Raw genomic sequence first — 26402 nt, forward strand, 5'->3', positions numbered from 1 at the left:
TATAGCTACGATTCCACTTCCTAGTTCTAACAATAAGTTTCCATTATTAAGAAATGTAAAGCTAACTAACATTCATTTTCTTCATTGCGTGGCTAACAGATGCTTTTCAAACGCGTAAGTTCGTAATGCGCACTCTATTAGATCTATCGATCTTCCTGTTTTACCGACCATTAAAACGTAGTTCAGTCATTCGCTCATAGATGTCGCTTCGTGGATGCCTCGACTGACGCGCTAACGAATCTCACCATTCGTAATTATTACCATTAATTACCGCCATCAAACACACGCAGGAGCTGTACAAAGTTCCTATCCACGGTTTATTAATCTTTCTTAAAAAAAAAAATCGACTCCCCTAGGCGAAGAATTTCCCTGATTCTTGCGAAGGCTGGCGGTAAAGCGCATCGGGTACAAGCTCATTTGCACAGAATGTGTGACAATCGTAATAAATCGCCGGTACGATATCGATCTTTTCTCCGCGGAGCGTTACTTACTAGCGCGATCTAGGAATCTCGCATTCCGGCGGTCGCGGACGGTCGCCGGTGTTCGGGGCCAGGCCGATCATAAATTCCGTGCCAGCCTCCAATTAACTTTATCGCAATCTGAACAAATTATACGGAACGCTGCCGATGCTAAATTCACCGATGCGACCGGGACAAGCGGAGATAACCGGCACGCCAGAAAACGAGAACGCCGAAACGACGCCGGAGATAACGTTTATTTTTCGCGAGCCGGCCATCCTCGTCCGACGCGATTCATTTCCAACTGGGGTAGAGGAGAGAGCCTGTGATTCTCTTTTGTCTTCGTAAGACACTTTCCAGCTCTCTTCCACGATCCTCGAATCGTCTCTTCGGACGTTTTACAATCTCGCCGTTTACCCCTTTGCCCTTACGTCCTTCGCTAGAACGTTTCATTTCCGGCCAACGCTATAACGTGGCTTCTCTTTTATTGTAGTCTTGATATTGGGCCATCGAGATGGTTTTCACGACTTTTTTCTCGCTTTAAAGATATAATATATATATATATTTTATATTATATTATATATTTTATATATTATATAGTTATATATATAACTGGATCGATACTCGAATTGAAACCTGTTTGTCGTATTATACATTTTGACGAAAATTACGTAAAAGTGTTTATTTTACGTAACCCAACACATTGAACGCGATATCGAGAAAACGCGTGTGTTTTTGCGACGTTTGAGTACGTCAATAAAAACTTGAACGTTTAATAATTTTAATTATCCATGAAACGTTCGTGTTTTCTGAAACACTCGATATCACAGATGGATTACAGACCGTGAATGACACCGGCAACCTTGCAACGACCTTGTCACAGTTTTTGAACGACCTTCAATAAAAGTTAAACGATCTTTAATGATCTCGAAATGGCCCTGAAAAACTGGTTCTATTCGATCTTTACTTTTAGTGGTCCGAATTATTTATCCCCGCGTTGTCATAATCATATCAAACATCGTGCTAGTTATTTCAATTGCAATACAATACGGCATGCATGTTATCCCCGTAGTTTCAATTCACGAAAATTATTCTCTCCTCTGTTCTATTATTTTCTCACTTGGACTGATAGCACTGCTAATCGTTAATTTATCCCCATTTCCTCTGTTTATCCGTCAACACAAAGCGCTGTGCCGTTTAATCCGAACCGCGTTGCCGGGAAATAAGGCGGTGTTTGTTTGCACGAGCGTTAAGCGAATCGGAGTTCATTTTCGATTGCCAGGTGGTTCGAGAACGTAGCCGTCCTTGTTAACCACGCTACGCCAGCGTAACGAGCAGCTCCTGGCGGAATTGCGCGACGCCCTGCCACGCCCGTGTATACTAATTTCCACCGGTATTCACGAGCAACTCTCTGTGTCGCGTGGCAAACACGGGAATATTTAATCTTCCGACAATGGAACGACAGGCTGTTGCAATTCACGTGCACCTTTACGGGTGCAAGCTTTCCCCATTTTCCGTTTTGTTTCAATAGGTCTGTTTTTACAACGGCGAGTTCCTAACAAATGGCCATAGATCAGAGTACATGCCCTTTCAGGACTGGGTCGCTAATAACAGTGTCGGATTCAGCGGAGATTCAGAGATTCGAAGAAGTTGCTTCGAGAAACTGTTGGAAACGTATCACCTAACGTTATATTTACGATATATTTTCAATGTATTCTTGCACGATTGAAATAATATCGTTCGTGAAATTTTCCAAGTTACACGTTACGAGTTAGATAATATTAAATTTTACCTAGTTCTAATAAATTCTGTCGAAAATTTTCCAAGTAAATTTTACCAACCGACGTGGCTGCTACACTTCCCAATAATTTGAGTAAACGAATGAAAATCAACACGAAATAAATTCGTAGTAATATACTTTTGCACTTTTGAATATGAGAAGCCTATATCTCTCTTGCTCTCCCGATAAATACAATTTAAATATTGAGTAGGGAAGCTCGTTTGCTTATTTTTAATCCACGTTAGATCGCAGAAGGAAATTTTTTAATTTACGACTTGTACGATTCTCCAATATTACTAATTGATAAATAAAATAAAAGAGCCTAAAATATTTGAGAAATAATTTTTAATAATTCTCCACGATAGTATTCTACACAATGAAAATGACCGCAAACTACGAGTTTCCCAGAATCGCTGGAAGGAAGTTGATGGCTTAAAGAAGCCAACTGAAATCTAACCACCCTAAAAGCTAACCTCCCTGCTTCAAAGATCCTCAGAGACTTCGCCTAATCTCCATCAAACGGACCACGATCGATATGGCGCAAACGATTCGTTGGACGATCGAGTCTGGCAAAGTCGCGTCGTCAAAGGTCAATCAGCTTCTTCCCGCGTTGGTCGCACGCATCCGTGGTAGCCTTACTTGTCGGGACTATTTATTTATTAAATATTTGCTCGTGTCGAAACGGAGTTCGGCGAAGACCCAGGCCGCAAGGGCTGAAGGGTTGAAGTTCACCTGGAAGACTCACACGGCCGCGATTCTGGCGATTTCCGAAAATCAATGTTTACCCGACGAGGCAAATGAGACTTTCTCTCTATCGCGTGTGTGCTTCGAGACTCGCTATGCCAAATGTTGACGCAACGAATGGCTGCGCAAGGAAAGCATCCCTCTGTATTTCTATCGCCCACGACTCGCCGGCTAGAATGCTGAATTTTTTCAGAAACGCCTATTGGATGTTTCATTTGTGCGTGTAAATTCCACGGGATAAGTTACTGAATTTTTATGCCAAGGTCTGTTTCTTTCCATTTCATTAACATACTTGTCCTTTTGCTGTTCTTTTAGATCGTATCTTTGATCTTTCGGGGGTGTAATTCGCGTATATTTGTAGGGAAACTGATTCTAATTGGCACTACTATGTTGTGTCGTTTTTACAAATAGATTAGAAAATATTACTATGTTGTTTTGTTGTGTGCAAATATTATGTTTGTGTTATTAACAATTGCGAGTAAATAAATGTTCTTACTAGAACAAACGTTCTAAATTTCGTCATAAAATTTGTCACAATCGATAAAACGTCATAGAAATTAGAATACAAAGATAGAATCAGTAATATTTATACCATCGGCGAAGAGAAGAGGAAATCGCTCTTTTTACCGCGCATCTGTCGCTTTCCTTTTCTCCTATTCACGAAGAGTTTTCGTAAATCTGCTTAGTGGAAGCAGCTCGGAATCACGGCACGCTCGATTTCGATTCAAATCGACGAGATTCAAATTCGCTAGATCGGTACTCGAGAAACGTACTGCTGGGTGACGTGTGTGCGGGCACGTTTCCTAACCGCAGCTACCCTCTTCCCGATTTCATATGTCCTGTTCCCGAACTGCATGCGTTCACGTGGCGCGCAAAAACACGCGGCGCACGGCTTTGCTTCGGTGCGATGAACTCGCGCGGCGCGCCGCACAGTTCTGCCAGTCTCTGTTTCTCTCGAGGCCGTTTCAGTATTTGACTGTTCGACCAGGACGACGCTGCGCGTCCCTTCTCTCCACCTGTTTTCCCCTCTCCTTGTTCGTCCATCTCTATCCTGGTTACACGGTACGCGCGTTTCGTCCTCGTTTCACTCTGTTCTCGAGGCGCGTCCCTCGCTGTTACGCTCCCGGCTGCACTTCGACTCCTGTCGAGACGACAGAACGCCATAAGCAACCAATTTAAATGTAAATTGAAAAGCAGCGCGGCATACAAATTGTTCGACTCGCCGTCAAAAAATACTGCGAGCAAAGATCAAACGGAAGACAAGACGGGAGAGGGTAGCACGGAGCAGCACGAGAGTGCGGGCCGTCTTCGATGCGGCGAAGATACAACGAGAGGAGAGGCGGCCTTTTCTCCCTTCACGGATCGTTCCGCGTCACGTCGCTACGGCCACCGACATGCTGATAAATTCTTCGTTAAATATTTGCGTTCGTCAGCACCGGGACGGTTCCGGTGGAACCGCGGGCCTCTTGCGTTGGAGGACCCCGTTCACCGGAACATGCCGCTTTAACGGCGAATTTTTCTTACTTGGAAGAATAATTAATTTAGTAGCAGTTTTTCCTCTCCTTTAAAACTTTCTTAGTGGCTCTTTAACTATCCCATCAAAAGAGTTACAACAAACTACTGAAAGTTTCGATAAAAGGGAGGATAATATCGAAATTATCTTGAAATTCTGATTTTATTATTCCGGTGTTTATTAATGCAGGGTTCCACGTCTCCAGTTATATTCGTAAAATTATTAAATTGTATAAACGCATCGGATATCCACTGAATAATTGAACTGAATATTTAACACTTCATCTATCTGCCTTTATCGAATGCTGTTTCCTCGGGTCTAGGTTAAATCGGAATTAAAGGGCTTTTTCTTGTAACTGTATCAATGGCGGAAGCGTGTCTTTCGAGTGAATCGAAAGCTCGGTTGCGAGCAGACGTTCCAGGCGAACGGAAATGCAACGTACAAATTTTTCATTCGCCGAGAATAGAGTTGGTCCGCGGCCTGCTGAAAAATTCAGCGGGTTTGTTCACGAACGAAAGCCGGAAAAACGGCAATGGGACCGGATTGAATGGGCTTCCGGCTTGTTTTTTGTTTGCCAGATTTTTCAGAGATGATTCTCTGATGGAAGACAGCGTGCGGTCTGCGTTACTGGCGAGCAAAACGCTTGTTCCGCCCGAAAGTAAACATCCGAACGAGCATTCGGAGTTACAGTAGCAAACAATAATGGAGGTACATGCGTTTCCCGTCTCGATGTTATTTTAGGAAACCCGTGGAAATCGAGCCATCCCAGAAGCCAGATATGCGCACGTAAATAATACACCGAGCTCCGTTCATTGTTAATTAATGGATTCTACAGATTGCTAATATCTTCTAAAGTGATCCAGTAAAATAATCGTTTTACATACCATTCTGAAATTTGGACGTGTAAAATGTATCTAATACATTTTGTTTCTCCATTTCTTAGTACTTTTAATGCCTGGATTATGAACATGAAATTCTATAATTGGATACATTAGGAGTTTGTCACAAATATAAGATAACAGATTTTTATGATCACTAGGAGGTAATGTAAGCACAATATGCTACGTATATGATGCAATAGAATGGACGATCAATCGGGATTAAAATCTTTCATAAACGTAGAATTATTTTACAAAGGAAACATTTGGTATGAAACATGGATATTACGCGAAATGTTAGAAAGCTACTGCATGAAACATATTCCTCTGATTACGAGGATATAAAAATGCATCGTGAAATAATGAACGAATTTTGAAAGTAATCTATTAAACTTAAGCTCATCGAGATAAAATATCGAGTGGTGCTTTGGTTGCACAGGGATTAATCGTAGCCGTGAAAACGTTCCCATAAAGAGCAATAATTTCATCCACTCATAAAAATATCTACGATCAGGAATTAATTAAATTTCTTCAAAGTAAAAATATTGCCAGTGCGGGATAACTGCGAACAAACGAATGGAAAGTTCCGAAATGGGGAAAAAAGGAGGAGGATATAAATGAAAACGAAGAGAACCGAAACCGGATCAAGTTCGTTCTCCACGGATAATTTTCATCGACTCGGAACCGGCTGCCTCATTGCAAGGAATTAATTTCCAATTCCAACGGGAGACAGAGAGAACGAAACAAGGGAAACGAAAGGAAACAGGATGAGGATGGCAGCATGGAGAAGGAGAAAGAGAGAGTCGAGATCGACTTACCATAATTTTGGTAGCACCGGACCGCGTTCCCTTCGCTGGCTGTTGAATATTCCCTCGCTTATTAGAAAGGGTTTCTGTAATCGACGCCAGACACGAGCGGGTGTCTACCCGTGGCACCGGTGTAGCCGCCAGTCAAATGGATTCCAATTAAAGTAATAACGAATCCAACCGTACGAGCGTTTTCGTCGTCGCAAATAATCGCGCGCAACCGGATATCGGCATGGACCGCGTGGCCGCGCGACGCGTTCTTTTCCAATTCGATTCGTCCTGGTTCTGTTAGCTTCCCCGCAGAACCAGGAGACCACGGAGAAACGGCACCGTGAATGGGACGACGTCGAATTTAAATCGGTCGAATTAACGAAACGACGAGGCGACTGTCGTTCGACGCGACGATAAATTTTTCGATGGGATCAGGTCCAGTCACATTCACACGAACGGGAACAACAAGAAAGGGAATAATGGAAAATTCTTCTCACCGATTTTATCTCGAAAAATTGTACAGCTTTTATACACGCGTATAGGATGTTTCAAAAAATTGAGTTTAAACCTCAGGAAGATATCAGCCAGTCTGATCGACTGTAATCTTTAGCAAATTACTCAATTTCATTATACTTGATTAGCATCGAACTACTTAAAGAAATGAAGCATAGTTACTTTCCTAAATTTATTGGAAGAAAGTGACTTATATAAGCGTAAGTCCCAAGGAAATTCTATAAAAATAAATCTATAAAGATAGATGGCAATATTTGACACGCTTCTCTTCCCTTTTCCATCTATGAACATAATCCATATGGCTTTTAAGCAACTCATAGTATTCATCGAAATAAGCAACGAGGCTTTAACAAACGTGGGCCAAAATATCATTAGTTTTGAGCTTGCAAGATATGTCAATGCGTATTTCATGCTTCGTGCTTTAGAATTTTCAGTCTAATTTTTACAAATGTTCTGTACAAATGGAATTATGGGAACGAAGATGTGATTCGATTGCTGAATTATCGCGGACAAATAATAATCGAGAAACGATTGTTTGATACTATTATAGGGGTATATCGGGTGTCGCGTAAATTTAAATTTCTCCGGGATGGTCTCTGCCGATAGAGCAGAGAGAGGCGCTTGTTAGCACGCTGCTGGCCATCAACATAATTAACCTCCCTAAGTGGAGACGCCTGTGTATCATTATTAGTACATGCGCAGCGGATGTTACGGGGTTCCAATGTGCTTACGAGAATTTAGGACCGCGTCAGGTGTCCTGATTTGGCCGCGCTAATGCGAAATATCCAATTAACTGGTAATGGAGCCTTTATCGTATCCGGTGACATCGGCCCGCGGAATTTCAACCTCGCTCGCGCGGCCCACCTTTGCGCGAACCACGCGAATTCGAAACACGGACCGAAAAGTACACGCTATCTACTCGCTCGTTTTGTAATCCGTTTCGATAATTGCGAGCTTCGAGATTTCGTGTATCGAAATTCGGTTCCGAGGTTATGCAGAATCCGTAGTTTCAGGTGGGCTGCATCGTTCAAAGTAATTGGAAGATTTCGTAGCTGGTTAGAAGTCGTTCTCGTCTACGATATATAAATACCATCTTTCTTAGAGGAATACCACGAGTCGAACATGTTCGAGCTGTTCAATATTCAGGAAAGATCTCCTTGTGTTTCTTCCTTCATGCGTCGAGGAAAAAAGAATTCAAAGTATCGGGATATGAGATTAACATCCTTTACGTATATTTTAGTATTACGATATGATACGATGATATTATACACGCTCGTACATTAAAACAAGACACCTTGATATTCCAAAAATCAGAGATCTTTTTGAATTTATTCACAGGTTAAATAACAGAGATTTGGACACTTCGTGCTATTTTGATGTATCGTTTGGTACCAATTACGATCTAACGCGATCATACATGTGTACATATTACAACGACACAACCCGCACACAGTAACTAACAACCCAGAAACGAGGAAACACGTTACCCTCTATCATGCCCCTCTATTATCAGCCCAATCACAAGTCCTCCGAACATTACCCCACCTCCGAGTCTCCCCCGCTCACAAATCTCAACCACATCGACCCTCAATTACCTTCTCATTTGTCAACCATCCTCGTAACCAACTACTATATACAACTCTCCTTCTCTCTCTCTCTCTCTCTCTCTTTTCTCTCTCTGTCAGTCGGTCAGCCTGTCTGCCTGTCTCTCTCTCTCTCTCTCTCTCTTTCTCTCTTATAATTACCACACATACTTTTCTGACAAATCTATATTCTCAATTTTTCAGTTCGCAATGGCTACTCGTGCGTACCTGTTGCTCTGTCAGAGGGCCTGGACATCCGGTTGAATACAGCGGCCAGGGCGGTCCGATACGGAGTGAACGGGGTAGAGGTATGGGCCGCACCCTCGCGTAGCCCCCACACAAATCACACGGTGTACAAGGCGGACGCGGTGCTAGTCACGCTGCCTCTTGGTGTTCTGAAGGCTTCCGCCCCGCCGTCCGCGGTCGCCTTCAACCCGCCGCTTCCGGACTGGAAGTCCCAGGCTATTCAGAGGCTCGGCTTTGGCAATTTAAATAAGGTAAGCGGTCTTTGGCTCGCGTCTCTCCTCCGTCTGATTTATACGGCCGGCGAAAACGACGATCGAACTTGTCGACCGGCCCGGAATGAGATATATTGTGATCCGGCGGTCTCTTTCGTCGCGAGAGCAACGGTGACGTGGCTCGTGTCGCTTCTTACGCCGGGACACGTTCCTTTTACGGCCTCCCAGAGTCGGTTTACGACCGCTTCAATCCGGGACCCCGGTCCTCTCCCGAAATTAAAGGCTCATCGCACGGCCAAACGGACCACGGCTGTCCGGATCTCTCGACCGATAGCTCGTCCACTCGAATAAATTCTCCGCAATTCCAAGGGTAATTTACGAATCGATGTTACGCCGTGGGAGAGTGGAGCTTCTCGTGGTTCAAGGAGCTCGCCGATTGCAGACCGATGCGATTTTATTTCGAGAGGGAAATTGGCCGAGGGGAGCTTTCAGATCGGTGATTCTATCGCGGTGATGTTTCTCGGATGATTTCGAAGCTTAGTATGAATATGAGAATGAGACAGAATGGATTCATGGATACATAGCATGATGTAAAGATTGAATTACACGAGGAAAGCATGTGTGTTGCCTAGTTGAGATCCGAAAAGTGCAGCGTGACGGAGTAGTGAAAGTGTTTTATGTATATGATTGGAGAGATAGAGTAGGTTTAGTTTAGTGCAAGGATCCTAGACGGATGCAACATGTGTATCGAAGAGATTTTGATACAAAGTCGCTTAAACTGGAATTTAGGAAGCTTTACAAAATATGCTATAGTTATATTCCCCGTGAATTTTGTAATTCTCTTAAACGACGGCGAATAATCCGTAAAGAGAATGATCTATGGAACAAAGCACCGGTGGTAACGTTTACGTGAGCAACCCTTAAACCGAAGGATTTACCAGAACCAACGGGTACATAATATTTTCTCCAAGCAAGCTTGCGAACATCTACTGCGAGCTCCCTTCACATTGTCAGATATAAATTACACATATTCGGTGTAATTGAAAATTCAACCATTTACCATATAAAACTGGAGCTTCGCAAGTTATTTCAAATCAACTCGCCCTTTCAAAAATAACTTTATCTTGCTTGCATCAAGATGCTAATTCTCAAAGGAACTCTATCACTGGTTCCATCCTTATACGTTCAAACTTTGGTCCACCTAAAACTCGTCGACCAAACGACTCCACGAGGGTCAAACCGGTGCCTTGGTCGAGAATAATCGGTGGACAAGTCTGCAAGTGCCGCCATAACAAGGAAGTAATTCCTGGGAATTCGTCACGTCAGGTGGTGCTGTGCTTCGAACGGATCTTCTGGGACCCGACCGCCAATTTATTTGGCCACGTGGGCAGCACGACCGCGTCACGTGGTGAGCTCTTCCTCTTCTGGAACCTTTACAAAGCACCGGTATTGTTGGCTTTGGTCGCTGGCGAGGCTGCTTGCGTAATGGAGAACGTCAGCGATGACGTTATCGTTGGCCGCTGCATCGCCGTCTTGAAGGTAAATTTCTTTAAATAATTATTTTACGTTAAAAACATCGTGTCTCCGTGAATTAAATTACAAAATTAAATACTAACGAGGATAGTTCCCAATTTCCATCAATTCTCAATATTTTAATGCCAAATTTATTTGAATATCAAATAATGATAAACAGTGCTTAATAATATTATGATATCTCTAGTATAATCTTTGTTATATTTTCGTTGTTCTTTTACACTGGTAGTTATTTTAGATTTCACCATAAAAATATGAAATTCATCGTAATACTGTAACGTCCGTCACTATTCGCAGTGAATTTTGTAACTTACCCCGCGGATATGAAAGTTTCACCGTACCTAGAATATTCGTTTGCTGATTCATTTTGCTTTAAAAATTCAATCTACCGCTTAAAATACGTACTGCTGTGCTTTCAGGGTATTTTTGGAAACCAGGTGGTTCCACAGCCTCGCGAAAGCGTGGTGACGAGATGGCGGGCAGATCCGTGGGCGAGAGGTTCGTACAGCTTCGTCGCGGTCGGCAGTTCCGGCAGCGATTATGATCTTCTGGCAGCGCCCGTCGCACCTCCTGCCACCCCTGGTGCCCCACCACTGCAACCTAGGGTCTTTTTCGCAGGTAAATATTTAACCTCCGCGATATTTTCACCGGTTACTGCCCTCCCATTTTTTCTTTTTGAGAAGCGAATGAAGTGGACTTCGCCGTCTGCTGGCTGATACAGAGTACGCAATTCCCGTGTCCGCGATGTGAATCGTATCTTTTTGAGGCGGCTGGGTTGTGCTTTTCTCTGCATGGCTTTTACCTTGAATAGTCTTTTCAAAGGAGATTTAATGGTTTCGTGATAGGTTTAAGAAGTTATTTTCGACAAGGAAGTTTTGTACAGGGTATTCGTTTATCTCGAGATAAGCAAGATGCTTTTTATTTTTCATACTTTTTAGAATTCAAAACATCTGTATCCCCTTGTATAATAAGTTACTTTTCAATGATATTAAGGAAATCCCGAGTTGTAACTTACAGAATTCCACGACGCAAACAGTTTTCACGATATACAAAGCCTAGTTACATACATTTGTTAATAATACAGTTTATGAGTTTGATTGTTTTTTATATAAATATCATTAGTAACATCGCTTTAATTCTGCGCGTGTTCCCTAGCAGCACGGAAACCTACGATTTGAACCATGCTAAATCTCGCACCAACACTTTTCTCTACTCCAAAATCCCGTATCCATCGACAAACCCCTGAAAATTAGAATTTCCATTCTCGTATCCTCGAGCTATCGGTCCCCTAAATCTACCACGGTCATCATCTTCAAAACCCAGAGAAAGAAAAGTCGAAAAAGATCCCTCTCGCCCGCAGCTACAGCCGTGCCATTCAATTCCCATTGATTCTTTAACACGGTGGCGAACCGATTTGTGCTTTCAGGCGAGCACACCATACGAAATTACCCGGCAACCGTGCACGGTGCTTTTTTGAGCGGACTTCGCGAAGGTGGAAGGATCGCGGATCAGCTCTGCGGAAGTCCGTACGCGCCACCAACGATGCCCTCTTCCGGTCCAGCGCCAACGGTCATACCATCCGCGACCACCGGTTCCAGCTCTACGCCTTAGCGTTCTATCACAGAAACCGCGATTTTCGATCGTTAACAAGCGTTATTATTACATTTACTACGATATTCATTATGAAATCTATCATTGTTTTCGCTTAGGCGACGGAGGAAAGTACGGAACGGTAGCTGGAATCTTTTCCTTTTGTGAAAATGATCGTTTTTATTTATTCCAGAGATCGTTCCTTAGATCGTGTTGAGGTCAGAGATCGTTTATCGTGTTTCGATTGTAATCGTCGAGATTTAATTTAACCGCTAACACGTATACGAGGAGTCAATATTGCAATTAGTTAGGGAAATTTGTTCGCCGATGACCATCCCATAACGCTCGTTCAACGATCGTCATTCGATTGTTCTGCTACGATCCTCGATGAACCTGGTACGGTTGATAATTGGTTCCTATCTTACGTAGGAACAGGGGTATAACAACCGAGATGTAATCGAGAATCGTGGTAGGATTAGGTGTCCATTAACGTGCCCGACAGGAATCCCAATTTTCGTCGATTCATCCGCCGATCTCACGATGCAATCGTGCAATTATTTATTTTTTAGATCATGACGAAGAAAAATTATAAATAAAAATCGAGGATTTGGTGGATGATCGATCGAGACTTGCGGATTGTTTCCAAAAGTAGGCACATAGGTTGACACGCTGCTACGATCCTCGACGTAATTCCATTTTCTTTTGTTTCTTATTTTTTTTTTTTTTTTTAAGTTTGTTCTTATTTATTCCAAAGAATCGTTGGCATTGGTCAAACGAGAGGATCGTAGCGATCTTAGATATACGTCGGTTCATGATAAGAGAGAATCGTGCCTTTGCTACTACGTTCCATCACCATCATATACACGTTAGGCTGTACTATATCTATAGGAATCGTTTCATTGTACGTTCAGCATGCTCTGTCTTATAACAGTTATATTCCTTTCTTTTTTACTCGCTTCATCGTGCTTTGAACCGCTGCATGCTTTTAACCGATTCTTCCCTTTTCCCTGTGTATCATGCTTCCTCGAGACTTCTCGATTTTAACCACCTTCCTCTATTTTTGGCCTTTATTATTAGTTATAGTTTATTTTTCCATTATAATCTAGAACACGCATTTTTGTAAAGAAAAAAGGAAAGAGTTAAATGTTCGATAGAAATTTGGATGATCGCCCGTTATCAGTAGACAAATTCTTATAGTGATAAAAAACCCAATCTTACAATGACTATAGCTAGATAGCTATGACATTCAATCTGTTGTTGATCAATTCAATACTCGAACATTCATCTCTGCAAATGCTTTTCGAACGGAACAACAATCGGAATGCTCAAAAACTTTACTCGATTGACAAGAAGCCGCGCTACCAGAAGATGACTTCGTTCAAGCCCGATTTCGTCGACAAACACGTTCATTATCAAACGCACGGGCGACTGATCAGCGAAGAACGAAATTCGAGGGATCTCCAGCTTCGCTTGCCATTTTAATCAACCGATATCTGGGGACAAATTGCGTGAAGCGCACATGACGTCGGTTAAGGCTCTCGTCACACGGATATTCTACATGATAGAACAATTACAACCCCATGCAAGCAACCATTAAAGGATACTTTGTGTCACTGTACTACGTCGTTAATAAGATATGTCGAATTTCTGTATGTAACATGCATCGTCTATGACAACATCGATGCGTCGTCGTGATACTGTGTACATATAAGTACGAATCTGTAAAGACTAATCAAAAGAGTACTTGATTATACACGCCAGCCATGCACCTATTCGTCTTGATTAAAGGCAGAGAGTTGTTACGATACCAAGGAGAACCGTTTTATGTTCCATGCACATTGATCACGACCCCGTCTCCTGATCGTCAGTCAGCAATCGTCAGCGTTTGCAGTAGTCGATGACGCGATCAAGCCGCGCTCTTTTTGACCTATTTCCAGTCGAAGATCCCCGACGATCAAACGACACATATCTCCTTTGTGAATGTCTACTCTAGCCGGCTTGTTCGTACACCCTCGAGCGATTCTTTCCGTTGTCCGAGGAACACTTGGGGGGTTACGTTAAGCTCTGCGCAATAAGAAATGTCAATGTCTCAAGAGAGGATTCCTGGCCGACTATTCCGCGATGGAACTAGGTGAGTTGGACGACGTGCTGCGCGCCACTCGTCAGTTTCTCCGGCAAAGACTTCTCATCTGCCTCTTTCGACGAGCGACCGCTCCTTACAACGTCTGTCTCTTCGTTCCTTGAGCGCGACACGTACGCCAGAAACGCGGCTTTTCACCGGTCGAAGCCGCTGATTTAAAGAAGACCTCGTAATCGTCACGTTGCAGAGCTAGTCTACAGAAGTAGGTCGCGTGTTACGCTCGATTTCAGAGGAACGAGAGATTCGATGATGCTAGAAGGTGGAGGTTTGAAGGTGTTGAAGATGAGCTTTCCGCGAAGATGATTGGTTCTCGTTGTGGAGACTGAGGATTGGAACAAGGATTCGTCGATAGACTAGGTCTGTGACTTTTGGGATACCCCAGCTGCACAGTATCTGGGTAATTAGGATGTTTCCATGCAGAGGATGTTCTACCGAGAGATCGTACCAGGATTTTGCCTAATCTGGTCCATCAGAATCCTTTGTTTTCCTTGCTACGTGAGAAACAGCATATTATCAGAGATAAATATTTTCTCACTCTTTCCAATTATTTTCACTTCTCTTGCATCGTGCAAGCATTATTTCACATCATCTGCTTGAGTAAAAAATATTGTACCATATTTTACTCGTTTAATTAGAGAAAGTAACGCGATTGCTTGATCGATGAAAATTATACGGGGCTTTCGTTGAAGGATTATGACATGGGGTCTGCGCGTTCCCGCGAGAACCCCACACTGCCAAAAATTTAACGCACAAATACTCACGTTAGGAGTACTTACAGGCTTCAGCTTGTGGCCTCATGCCTGGGGGAACCACCTCGTTGATCATGGTATCCCCTACGCCAGGTTAGTATGGTGCACGCCGATTAGCGGCCCAGTGATTAGCACTAACGATACCATAGTCACTTTCAAGAAATCGTTGAGAACGAAACTCCATCCATCGGTGATCAGGATGAACTATCTATAATAATTGAATAACGAATAGTTCGATGCAGTTACCAGGCGGCCGAGGAAATTTTCGCGCTTCAATTTGGCGCAGTTCAGTTTCCTCTGTTCTTAGTGAAACTTTTACGACGCTGCTGGAACCGTGAGGTGAGTATAGAGAATTTGGAATACTTTATTTATTTTCTTGTTTATGTTCTTATTTATATCATGTTCAGTTTTCTTGTCTTACATCGAATACGATAGATTCAATGGAATGAAGAATGGTTCTTCTTCTTTCTTACAGCGATTCAAGGTACGGACCAGCCGCAAGATACCAATCATTTTTATTTATTGCTCTCGCGTTTGAAATTAATTCTCTATGCGTCCAAAGTTGCACGACGATTCCAACAAGATTCGCGATTAATTGAAACTAAAAATTCCATGTTTTTATCTATTCATTGTCATCCAAGACAATTCCTTTTTTCGCGCAACAGTCGTTTTGTAGATCTTCGATGAAATTTCACAGCGAACAAATATGCATAGGAAATGTATGGGCGCGTTTCACTCGAGAGAAACAGGAGCCAGAGCGTGTAATTTCTGAATCGACGCGTGCAGAGCCACCCCGTCTACCGGCGAAATTTCCTGCCTAAATCGGGGATATTGTGAGCTTGATTACTTCGATATAGATATTGCGTTACAGTCATGGCTGGGGGCGTGTAATCGAACTATACGGAGTCTCGTAAACTCGATGAACTTGAAAGACGAGCCAACGTCGAAGTCTTGAACTTCTGACAGCGTGCAATGTTAGCACTTTGCCGTCGAGTTTGCGGCCTCGCTCCTCTCGCTTCTTGTCTCTGCCGCCAGGCTACTGTTGCTTCTGATCCGACGATTTCCCCCTGGTAATTGATTTCCCGTGTGTAAACGTGGTCAAAGGTGCTCGATGGTTCAGTGAATTTTTAACATTTCTTTGACGCGAAGTCAAGAATCCTGCAGAGAAAATGTTTGGCGTACGTTTTTCAAGCAGAGAATAATTAATTCGAACTGGATAACGAAGAAAGTCAAATAGCAAAGTGGCAATTTTACAATTATATATTTATATTTTTATTTTCCATTGCTTCGGGTTTATTACGCCTTTTCACCAAGACAGATTACTAAGTAATTAATTAATTATTATAATTAATTGAAAAAGAAGCTGAAACGTCTAAGAACCAGACGTATACAAAGATATGCTCGAACCACTGAACGTTTGACGGGCACGCGAGAAAAACGGGCCACCCCATTGATAGCCCATTAATTCCCAGTAATGATCCAATTACCACGCCGAAGTCGGCCCTTTAGAACACCTATTCACCACCTTGGAGCGTGTTCGTGCGCATCAGTCACGTTCCACAGCATTGAGCAACATCCAAGTGTACCCAGCCTAACCGAACCGCAACCAGACCACCGTTGCAAATCAACCCCCGCCCTCTCAACAGGTCCAAATATTAATTCAATAGGACTGGTCGTCGTAGTAACGGTAAACAGAGGTTCGCTCTCTTTGACCTGCCAAGGATCGTAGCGTTAGACGTCCATCGTTTCAACGTTTCTAACCTCCAATCGAACGAGATGAGTTTCTTCAAGGTGGAGGAGACGCAATGCGGTCCTCTGAAGCCGAGGAAGTATCCTACGGTTGCAATTGGTAGTCTGAACGCGCCTTGGGGATACAGATTGCGCGAAAGATCGGGTTGCAAAACAGTGAAGATCCCGGAATCGTACGAGGAACATCGACTGCAGAAGGAGAGGGAGTATGAACATTTGACGAAAATTTTGGAGTTCGAGAACCAAACGAACAGCAAAATCAAGAAGAAGAGCGTGTGGCAGCGAGTTCAGCAAGGTACTAGTGAGGCACGTTAGGTTGTTGATCAGCAGGACGCGTTTTGAAGTAAGAGGTGCGTGCAGGATTAGCGATGGTGTGCTTGTAGTTGTATGGTGTATGATGAGAAGGATTCGGAATGCGGTATTTTTAAAATTAGGTGAAATTTTTAGAGGGAAGGGAGGAAGGAAGTTTAGATTTAGAAGACTATAAATCACTTAGAAAATTAGAAAAAGAATTCTCTAGGTTGTTCGAAATTTAAGCTTTGTTAGATCTTTCTTTCTTACTTCTACGGAAACGTTAATATCGCCGATAAAAATGTTATAACTCATCTCGAATCCTTTTTCTTCAATAAAATCACTGTCAAGAACCGATGATTCTTCAGGGTTAGCATCTTTCGAGGACGGCGTGAATGCACGGCGAGAAAAACTTCGCGAGTTGCTGTTGAAAGAAGAGATGGGGCTGATTCACGAGGTGATATACCAGGCTCAGCACGGCGACGACGCGAGAATGGACGACATGCGTCGTTCGATAGAAGAGATCCGCAAAGAAGAGGAAGAGAAACGTCTAGCAGTGGTAGCTGCGAAGAGAATGCAACAGTATATAGCTCAATGTCCAGAAATTCGTAACAACCGTTCGAAGAAATCAGTGATCGAAGCAAAACAGGGAAACTTGGCCCAAATGGCGGCTAACGAAGCCAAGAAACAAGCGGATAAAGAATTAGACAATCTCTGGCACCAGTTGATGTTGAAGGAAGTGGAAGCGAAGAAACAGAGAGAGGTGGAGGAAGCGAAAAGACGTTGCCTAACGGAACAAGTGAATATGACCATCCTGGCGAACCAAGTAGCAGGAAAGTTAGCTCTGGAGGAGCAAAAGAAGCAAATACATATGGAAGACAGGGAGCATATGCAACGTCTGATAGAGAAACTTCGCGAAGAAGAGCTTGAGAAGCTCGAGAAAGAACGTCAGAAGAGAGAGGAGCTGAAGAAGGATCTACAGGAACAGATTCTGGTAGCCAAGCGGAAGTTAGCCGAGCAGGCACGCCACGAAGCGGAAATGGACCGCTTGAGAGGAATCATCGCTGCGGAGGAATTAGCGAAAGAGCAGTCCGCCATCAAAGAGTCCAGTGCCGCTCTTCGTAGAGAATTACTCGCTTACATCGAATATTTGGAAGATTTACGGAAAGAGGAAGCTAGAAGAAACTTGGAAGTGGATAGAATAATAGAACAGTCAATGCAGGACACTGCTTGCAAACGAAATCTTGCGGTTCAGAAATTCAAAGAGGCTAGAATGAAGATTCTACAGGATGTTCTTCGAGGTCGTGAGGAACAACTGAGGATGAAGTGTGAGAATGACAAAAAGGAGATGGAAGCGCGTCAACTGGAAAAGGAAATGCTGGAAAAGCAAATAGAATCGGAGGCCAAGTTGACTGCTTATGCAAAAAAAGAAAAAATGGAGAAAATGTTGTGTTATAGAAAGGATCTGGAAGAACAATGGAAACGGGCCGAGGATGCGAAGCGTAGAGAAGCTGAGGAAGATAAGAAGATGTATTTGGAGGAAATTAAGCGGCAAGAAGAGTATCAGAAATTGACAGAGGAGTTGTTGGAAGCTTCTGACAATGTCACTCCGCATCCGTTTAAAATTTTGCTGAAGGAATGCGCGGCTCGTTATGCTGCGGAGAAGGAAGGACAGTGTTACTGTCCGCCGCCGTTATCCGAATAGAATTAATGATGTACGTGCAAATTTTAATATTCAAAGGTATATAATATATATTTTGTCATATTATAAATTAACGTAATTGACGTCTGAAGCGTGAATTTTTGTTTTCCCGCTCCGGAAGGATCCACGATTCACGTGGTGATCCATTCGAGCTGCGCGCACCATCTATGTCAACGTCTGAGAAACATTGAACGCGCTTGTCGCTAAAGTAGAACTCTGCTTCGCTATCGATCATTCTGTCTTTTTCCGTTTTTCACGGCGCGCAACTTGGTGGCGCGATATTTAAAAATACCGGCAAGGGTTAAAAGTAAAAATCATTCAAAATAAACCCGTCGGTCGACGCAGACTTTCACGCTCGTCACGTCGCTGAAAATAAACTTGGAAAATAAACTGGCAAGAATCAATGGGCAGAAAATCTGCAGCTAAAGCAGCCAGTCACACGGAATAATAATAATCATCGCGATTCGCGGCAAACGAGCGTGTTATAAATTCCATCGAATTATACGAAACGATGAAATAAAACCGGCGTAAAAACCAAGCATCAGCGCGAATCGCGTGTAAATAATTCCATCATCGATGCGAATTATTTTCAGCGACGCCGTGGCCGCAATTCGCATTAAAATAATTACGCGCCCCGGGTTGAAGTATCGTTTTTTTTCCCTTTCTTCCGCGGCGAGATTTATACTTCGCTGAAAAACTGATTCGTTCTCGCGCTTCGGGCTCTCAGCGATTTTTTTCTGCCCCATCCTCCGCCCTCTTTTTTTATCTTTTCTCTCCGTTTTTTATCTGTTTTATCTCTCTTTTTTTATTTTTTAATACATATTTACAGCGGCACTCGTTGAATCTCCCCGAGTCCCTCCGCAGCTACCTTCGGGCGGTCGCTTTGAAATTCACGACGAACCAGCCTGACGTGCAAATTGACACGCCGATTGGATTAAATAACATAACTTGTCCGGCCAGGACGCGCCGCGCGTAAATTACCAGCCGTTTCGTTCGATTACTGGAAAACACGCGACGTGCTGAAAAGGAGAACGGATTTAATGAGCGTGCGCGCGCGATCAAAAATTAGACACGAATTAATCGCTCCAAGACCCATCCGCTTGACGATGATTTAACGAACTCTTCGAGAAGATGCATCGCACCTTCCTTTCTCTCTCGTTCTTGCTTCTCTTTCAACGCCTGCGTGCTGCTTATCGATAATTTAATCGCATCAATTCTTGAAGAATACAATATCGTAGAAATTGAGTATCTGGTTATTAAAAAGAAAGGAGGAAATAATTCCTAGAAATTGGAATCTTTATTTTACGTTTCAATATTAGGATATCACGAAGGGTTAAATAGTTGACTCTTTATGACTCGCATAATAATGGTTCTTTTTTCAACATTTCTGAAATAGTATGGAGTTTACGATGTCGTCTACCTAGCCTTCGTACGACCTTGAGCAACGTACATCAAATAATATTTTTTTATCTCGCCCCCAGGCGTTTCGTTATATCTTCGAAAGCGACGAAGGTATTCGAGATATTCCTGATAAATGATACAATCTGTATTTCGTATTATGTCTTGAATAATACCGCGAAGAAGGCTACCCTTGTTCCCTTTACCACGGGAGAAGCAGCTACAATAATGCACTTTCATGTTTCCGCTCGCTGCAAAATTGCTCTTTATGGTCACCCAACGAAGGTAATTTCCAGCAGGAATTTTAAGATTAAACGACGCAACCTTCAACCTCTCTCAATTTTTCCCTTATCGAGCGACGTAGTATTCCCTTAACAACACACCGCGTGGGTGGTGCTGAACTTGCCGTGCGAGGTTTCCAACAAAAGCCGCAAATAGAAACAGTAGTTCCTCGGACAATAAACCACTTAACTTTTAGCTTTCTAACAGATGAAATTCAATTTCCCTTTCTACATTTGCAACCCAGTTTGGCGCAATAAATCCAGCAGGTTTAGCTTGGTTTCTCCGATGAAACCCATAAAAATCCCTTCTGTCCAGCCCTTTAGCGAGCTCACGAGGAGAAGCTTCACGAGGTAGTTGAAACGCCCAGCAACTCGTCCCATGTATATTAAAACGCATCCCCGTTGCTATATTAAAATATTTCCGTTCGGTCGACCAGCGCGTCCCATAATTCCTGCGGGTGACGTCGTGTAGTTGCGAAAGCGTTCACCAAAGTGGAAAGCCGGAAGTCGCTGGCGCGCGGGGGTGGACGCGTTTCCAAGTCGAAGCCGCTTAACGCGGAATTTCAAGCACGAATACGGTTCGACGCGGTTATGCTCGCGTGTCTTCGATGTGACGCGACTCCTCCGCCCGTTTCTCGATTATGGTCGTTCGTTTTTACGCGGTTATCTTTATAACGTCGTAGAAACTTCCTCTTCGTCTTGCCTCTCGACTTTCGAGGCCAGCCCCTTTATCGACTCTACCCCTGCTTCCGCTCCTCAGCCCGGCTTTCTTTTTTCTTTTCTTATTATTTCCTCTTTTTTTCTTGGCAGACTTCACCCTTTGCGTGTTTTTTCTCCTTGCACGCGCAAAGACCGTCCGAGCGATTAATTGATTAGCGATAGCGATAACGGTCGAAGGGGTGACTTTAGAGAGAAATAGGCTTGGAACGGTTTTTTTTTTTTAATATTCATTGAAAAATAAATGTACCGAAACGGTAATATTGTGATTATCGCGTTTCTTGACGTCAAATAAGGATCTATGTGCTTTGGGGATTTTTACATTCTCGCGTAATAATTAAATAGTCGTGGAAGAATCGATGGAATAATTAACGGGGCGCGATAGTCGATAAACACGTTTTTTTTAAATTTGCAGGAAAGTGGATTAAATATTTATTAAAACATTTCTCGGAGAAGCCTGATTGGCCCACGTAGCTCTATTTGTTACGTGCGCATTAAAATATTCACTTGAACGCTTCTCGCGAGAGACTTACTATCACCGAGGTCCATCGACTGGTTAATCGATTAGTTGGTCTACTTAACCCTTTGTCAGACTCAAAAAACAACTCCATAAAGGAATTTACTTCGCTCCGTGAACGAACCAGTGCAAAACATGGGAATAATTTATCGCTTCTTCACTACTTCCTTAAAAACAGCGAACTAATTAGCCAAAAATTTACGCCTTTGATGAATTCTCTAATTTTGTTATTAATTTGAAATTATGCTGGGTGCTTAGCATAAAATGTTTATAGAATCGTTCAATTACGCATAGATCGTGCATATCTATGTAGATTCATATTTTTATGAACAAGATTAAAGAATGGAAATGAAAATGAAAATTTATTACCTTAATTTGAATATTTTGCATGTTCGTTCTGCGCATTTTTCCAGCTTTAAATTCCCCGTAAATGCATAAATATCCGCAGTCTGATTACGAGCGTAAAAACGAGATGCCCGTCGTTGTAGCCAAGTAAATACAATCACTTTATCGTCACAATTGTCAAGCAGTGTGTAATCAAATATGCTAAACCAGTCTAAAATGACGCGCATTATTTCATAGAAAACCGCATAGAGAACGTTCACTGAGACGTACACCTTCGTTCGTAAGTAATCCCTTTTCCTTGGCCATTTTACATCATAAATTCACATTAATTACGTATAACGAAATTTCTTTGCAAGACTTCTCAATGAGAAAAATCTACCAAAGAAATGACTATAGACGAATTACAAATTAATTAGAAAGTCTGCAACTAGAAACACGCAAAGTGGTTTCAAACTTTTGATCGTTAATGCGCGTTCCATTAAACACGAAAGGGTTAAGTGCTTGATTTTTATAAAATACAATAACAATTGCAAACTTTCAACCGAGAGCGTAAATTCTGTCGTTCTACACTTGCTAAATCCATCGTCCACGCGACACGGTGATCATCGTCACCCTCGATCGTGAAACTTTCAGCCCTAACGAGGCGAGGGGTTAAACGAACGAGCGGTGTGTTCGATTCGAGGGCCAGCATGCGGTGACCGCGTGCATCCGTCGACGCATGTGATTGATCGAACAGCGTGCAGGCATTGCGGTTTGTCTCGGGGCCGACGAGGTTCGCCCCTGTAGGTTAGGGATGGCAGTTGCCGCGATCGCTTTGAACCACCCCACCGGCACACACGGCACAGCCTCCGACGGGCCGGACCGCGCCAAGACTTTTTTCCTCTCCGGCGAATCGTCTCGCTCCGTTGCCTCGAAGCGGTTGCACCTGCACACGCGTGTACGCTTCTTCTGGGACAGACGCTGGGACAAAGAGAAGATAAAAAGAAAGCGGAAGAGGCTAAAGACGGGTCGACGGAAGTAGACTCTTGATAACAGGGGATGAGGAAAAGAAGATTCTTGGAGGAGAGGATGGAGGAGGAGGGAGATAGCGGGATGAAAGGGGAGTGGATGTTTAACGGAGGATGAGGGCTCGAGGAAAAGGTGCTAGGGCAGAAGAACGAAGGGGTAAATATTGAGAGCTTGGAGAGTACAAGCTGCTGAGATAAGCAACGGCTAATTGGGAAGATGTTAGCAAGCGGAAATGTGAAGAGGAAGAAGGAAAAATTGTAAAACTGAATTTATTCGATGATTCTTCGTGTTTGACGATCTGTCGTTTAGAAGAGAACTCTGTCACACGTCGGATGTTTAATGGAGAACGAGGCTTGAAAAAAAAGACGTATCGTGGGAGGCATAGAAAAGGGGTAATATTGTGAGCTTGGTGAATATAAACTAATGAGATAAGCAAGAGCTAATTGGGAAAAAAGAATTGTAAAAAGGAGAGAAATCGTAACGACGATGAGTTACAAGAGTGTTACCGAGCTTATGTCTTTTATGTTGGATGATCTGTCGCTGGTACAGAGTCATATCCTGTTCGTGCGTGGTCCGCTATACGACAACTTTCCAGACGTCTACTGCTGGAGCCAGACGACTCGAGACTTCTGCTTTCCAAGTCTGCTTAATTTGCTTTGCTCCTTTTCACCTGGAAAAATACAACAAACCCATTGAACATCTATGGATACAAACACATATATATATAGTTCTTCTACTTACAAACTTTTCGCCCTCATACAAAGAGCAGAGTAAGCGAAACAACGCTTGGGAAGAGTCACGAAAAGAACAAGGGAAGTAAACTTATAAGATCGGGGAAGGGAAAACTCTTCATCCGAAGAAGGGGTTAACGAGAGGCCGAGGAAGAGACGGAAAGGAGAGAAACCATCGAGGGAAAGGGCAAAGATCAAGTCTGGCGAGAACGAGACGAAACAGAAGTGGAAGTAGAGAAAGAAGAGGAAGATGGTGGCCCAGAACGGGGATTGCGGACTCGCAGGAGCGAATGGACCTCGCCTCTGGGGATGTTCTTTTGACAGTCATGTCGCTGTCGTCTCCTAAGGTCCCCCGGCGGCGTTGCATTAATCTTCTTCTTCCGACCCCGCCTTATTGAAAATTCTACAGAGCGCTTCACAGTTTTTGCTACCGGTTCGCCCTTTGTACCCGGCGCACACCCCCTGGGACGTCACCTACGGATTCACCTGCGAAGTCGATCGTCGCGGCTTCCGTTTCGTCTCGTCTCGTTTCGTCTCGTTTCCTTTCGTTCCGCTGGAACGAGTCTTCAGTCTCGACGAATCCTTCCAAATGACGACCGCCAATCGCACGAGTAATTTACTGCCGACGAATTTCAACCGATTCCCCGACTTCGGTAGGTTTCCAAGTATGAGAGGGAGGAATCGAGACGTGCCTGAAGGGTTGCGAGAATTTACCACCGCAAACAACATATGTTTGGCAACGTGCAGACTATCTTAGATACAAAGAGGAAGTAGGTGTTACTGCCTCGAGGTACAGAATTGCGAACATCTCTGACCTTATCTGCTGATATCTCAACCAGAATGCGCGTTAACGTAAAAAATTCTTAAATAAATTTCTTCGAGTTTTACCACCGATACCTTGCAAAAAGAAGCGAACAAGGGATATCGTGCTACAAGTTTGAAAAAGAAGAACCAATTTTATACGAAGCACCTACGATACCACTGCTACACATTCTTTTCTTCGACTACTTTGCTTCTCGAGAGAATTCAACCTACGATTACTTCCTAATGGTATGTTTCTTCGTGACGTTAATGGTAATGCCTTCTGCTATCATTATACTACAACATTTTTTGCCACTTACGCAATCTAATTTCATGATATTCAGCTTTTTCATTCAAGACATCAAGTAGTACTTAAAGAAATTATCAATGGATACGTAACTAAATATCGAATGAAGAGTGAGACTATATTTTGAATCACTTTCATGTCTCTGTTTTAAGAAATAAACGACAATCAGAATTTCGTTATGACGTACAGTGTAATCTATCTTCCGCGTCCTATCGCCCAAAGCAGAAATAAAAAATCAAGAAGCAACAACCATGTTTCATCAACGAAACGTGGCATTAGCGGCGCGTTCGTTTTAATGTCACCGGAAGTGGCAGACTTCAGGAACAGCGTCGACGCCGCGTAATTGCTCGTCGAAGGGGGAAACCGTACTGCAGCCGAAACTGGAGGCTGGAAACGAAATGAACGATCGAAGTTAGCGGTCGTTGACGCGCGCGCGAGCATCGGAGCCGGCGCGGCGTTTTCACGCGCGTCTACCCTTCGCTTTCTAATTCGATGGGGCAGCAGCGCGTTCCTCGGCGAGGATTCCGCGCGCGCGTCACCACGCATCGCTTGCGCTCGGATACGAGTGCTGCCATGGCGATTTCACGCCTCCGGAATCATTCCCAGTAGCCGTCCCTTGCGAAGCCCGCGCTCTACGCGCTAATGCACCCCCGACTGTGCTTGATTCGCGCGCGAATCGCTCGCCCGGAGCGTGGCTTTGCAGCAAGATGTTTTAGAAGGGGAATGGGATGGTCTTTGGAATTTGGTATGGGGTTCGTTGCGTCGATTCACAAGGAGATTGTGTTAAGAGTAGAGGGCGGAAATGGGTGGACAGGACTGAAAATTGTATTTTAGTGGAATTTGCGCGAGCATAGAGATAATTGGAATACTTCTGTTTTACGTTGTAAAATATAAATCGGGAAATTGGAATTCGCCGGATATCGAGGATAAAATTTGCGATAAATCGAAATAATAAATCTCGAGTGATATCCAATTTCGAAACTGCAGTTTATTTCGCGCTCGTAAAGACACACGGAAAGTATTCGAACACTTGTAGATACGTTTTATGAATAAATTATGTGTGTTATCGTTTATATGGAACATTTTGAAATTTTACAAGCTCTGTTACGAAACTCGACTGTCACGATCGTGTTGATAAAGTTTTTGAAACGAGTCAATCATTGGCTTCAAATTTTGCTAATATAGTTATGACAGTCATCGATGTGCTAATAAAATTTCAAATTCCTCTTGTGTAACACGTAAAATACAGATATAAAAGTCATCCGTGAGTGTTTGTTCAAATACGTTCGCGAGCCAGTGTACGTTTTGAATTCGAGAAGTTGAAATTTCGAAGAAAAAGCAGCGCGATTCTCGCTACCGCGGTGTGTTAATCACGCAATCATCGAAGCGTGCAGCAGAGATTGAAAATTAAATTTGGATCTCGGTAAATGGGTTTGAACCGCGAGACCAGCAAAGTTCACGTTCCTAGACTACGATGTTTGAACGGGGAAATCGGAGTGTGAGAGCTCCCTGGGAAGTTGTGCAACAAACATTCTCATTGTTAACTTTGCGAGCTATTCCACTCATCAAAACGTTACATAAGCGTCACGGGTGAAACGCAAGACTCTACTTTCGGCACTCTCCCATTACGCGGCACTGAGGCTGAGACGAGCTCGGATTTTCAAGATGCCGCGTTTCGGATAAGCGAATCGAAAATTCAGCTGGAAAATGGCGCGGTAATTATCCCTGCTGTTAACTTTCTCGAATAAATCCGCTCGTTAAAACGCGACGCCCACCCCCTGTTCTCATTAAAATCAAGAATAATTAAATCGGATATCGA

General features: G+C 43.3%; 2 protein-coding genes and 1 non-coding gene across 3 annotated transcripts in view; 2 read left to right on the forward strand and 1 right to left on the reverse strand.

Annotated features, from left to right (window-relative positions):
- LOC132909181 (lysine-specific histone demethylase 1A) overlaps window positions 1-13658 on the forward strand; it is a 101269-nt gene extending 87611 nt beyond the window's left edge. Inside the window, exons 11-14 of the mRNA XM_060963847.1 lie at window positions 8471-8763; window positions 10051-10263; window positions 10677-10875; window positions 11684-13658. Coding sequence (XP_060819830.1) covers window positions 8471-8763; window positions 10051-10263; window positions 10677-10875; window positions 11684-11868 — 890 coding nt within the window. The 3' untranslated portion in view covers window positions 11869-13658. The remainder of the gene's footprint in view (window positions 1-8470; window positions 8764-10050; window positions 10264-10676; window positions 10876-11683) is intronic.
- Window positions 13659-14693: 1035 nt separating this feature from the next.
- On the reverse strand, window positions 14694-14837 carry LOC132909409 (U1 spliceosomal RNA). Its single transcript, XR_009658537.1, has one exon. It is a non-coding gene; the product is annotated as a U1 spliceosomal RNA (small nuclear RNA).
- Window positions 14838-15341: 504 nt separating this feature from the next.
- Window positions 15342-22100, forward strand: LOC132909213 (trichohyalin-like). Its single transcript, XM_060963896.1, has 2 exons — window positions 15342-16780; window positions 17145-22100. The coding sequence occupies exons 1-2, from the start codon at window positions 16513-16515 to the stop codon at window positions 18479-18481; spliced, it is 1605 nt and encodes a 534-aa protein (XP_060819879.1). The 5' UTR covers window positions 15342-16512; the 3' UTR covers window positions 18482-22100.
- Window positions 22101-26402: the final 4302 nt, after the last annotated feature.

Source organism: Bombus pascuorum, chromosome 7, assembly GCF_905332965.1.
Source record: "Bombus pascuorum chromosome 7, iyBomPasc1.1, whole genome shotgun sequence".
NCBI classification, from domain to species: Eukaryota; Metazoa; Arthropoda; class Insecta; order Hymenoptera; family Apidae; genus Bombus; species Bombus pascuorum.

Bases quoted from the DNA above. Each gene is read 5' to 3' on its own strand.
- LOC132909213 (XM_060963896.1), top strand. From the start codon at position 16,513: ATGAGTTTCTTCAAGGTGGAGGAGACGCAATGCGGTCCTCTGAAGCCG. The intron at 16,781-17,144 runs GTACTAGTGAGG...ATGATTCTTCAG, and splicing joins GTGGCAGCGAGTTCAGCAAG to GGTTAGCATCTTTCGAGGAC.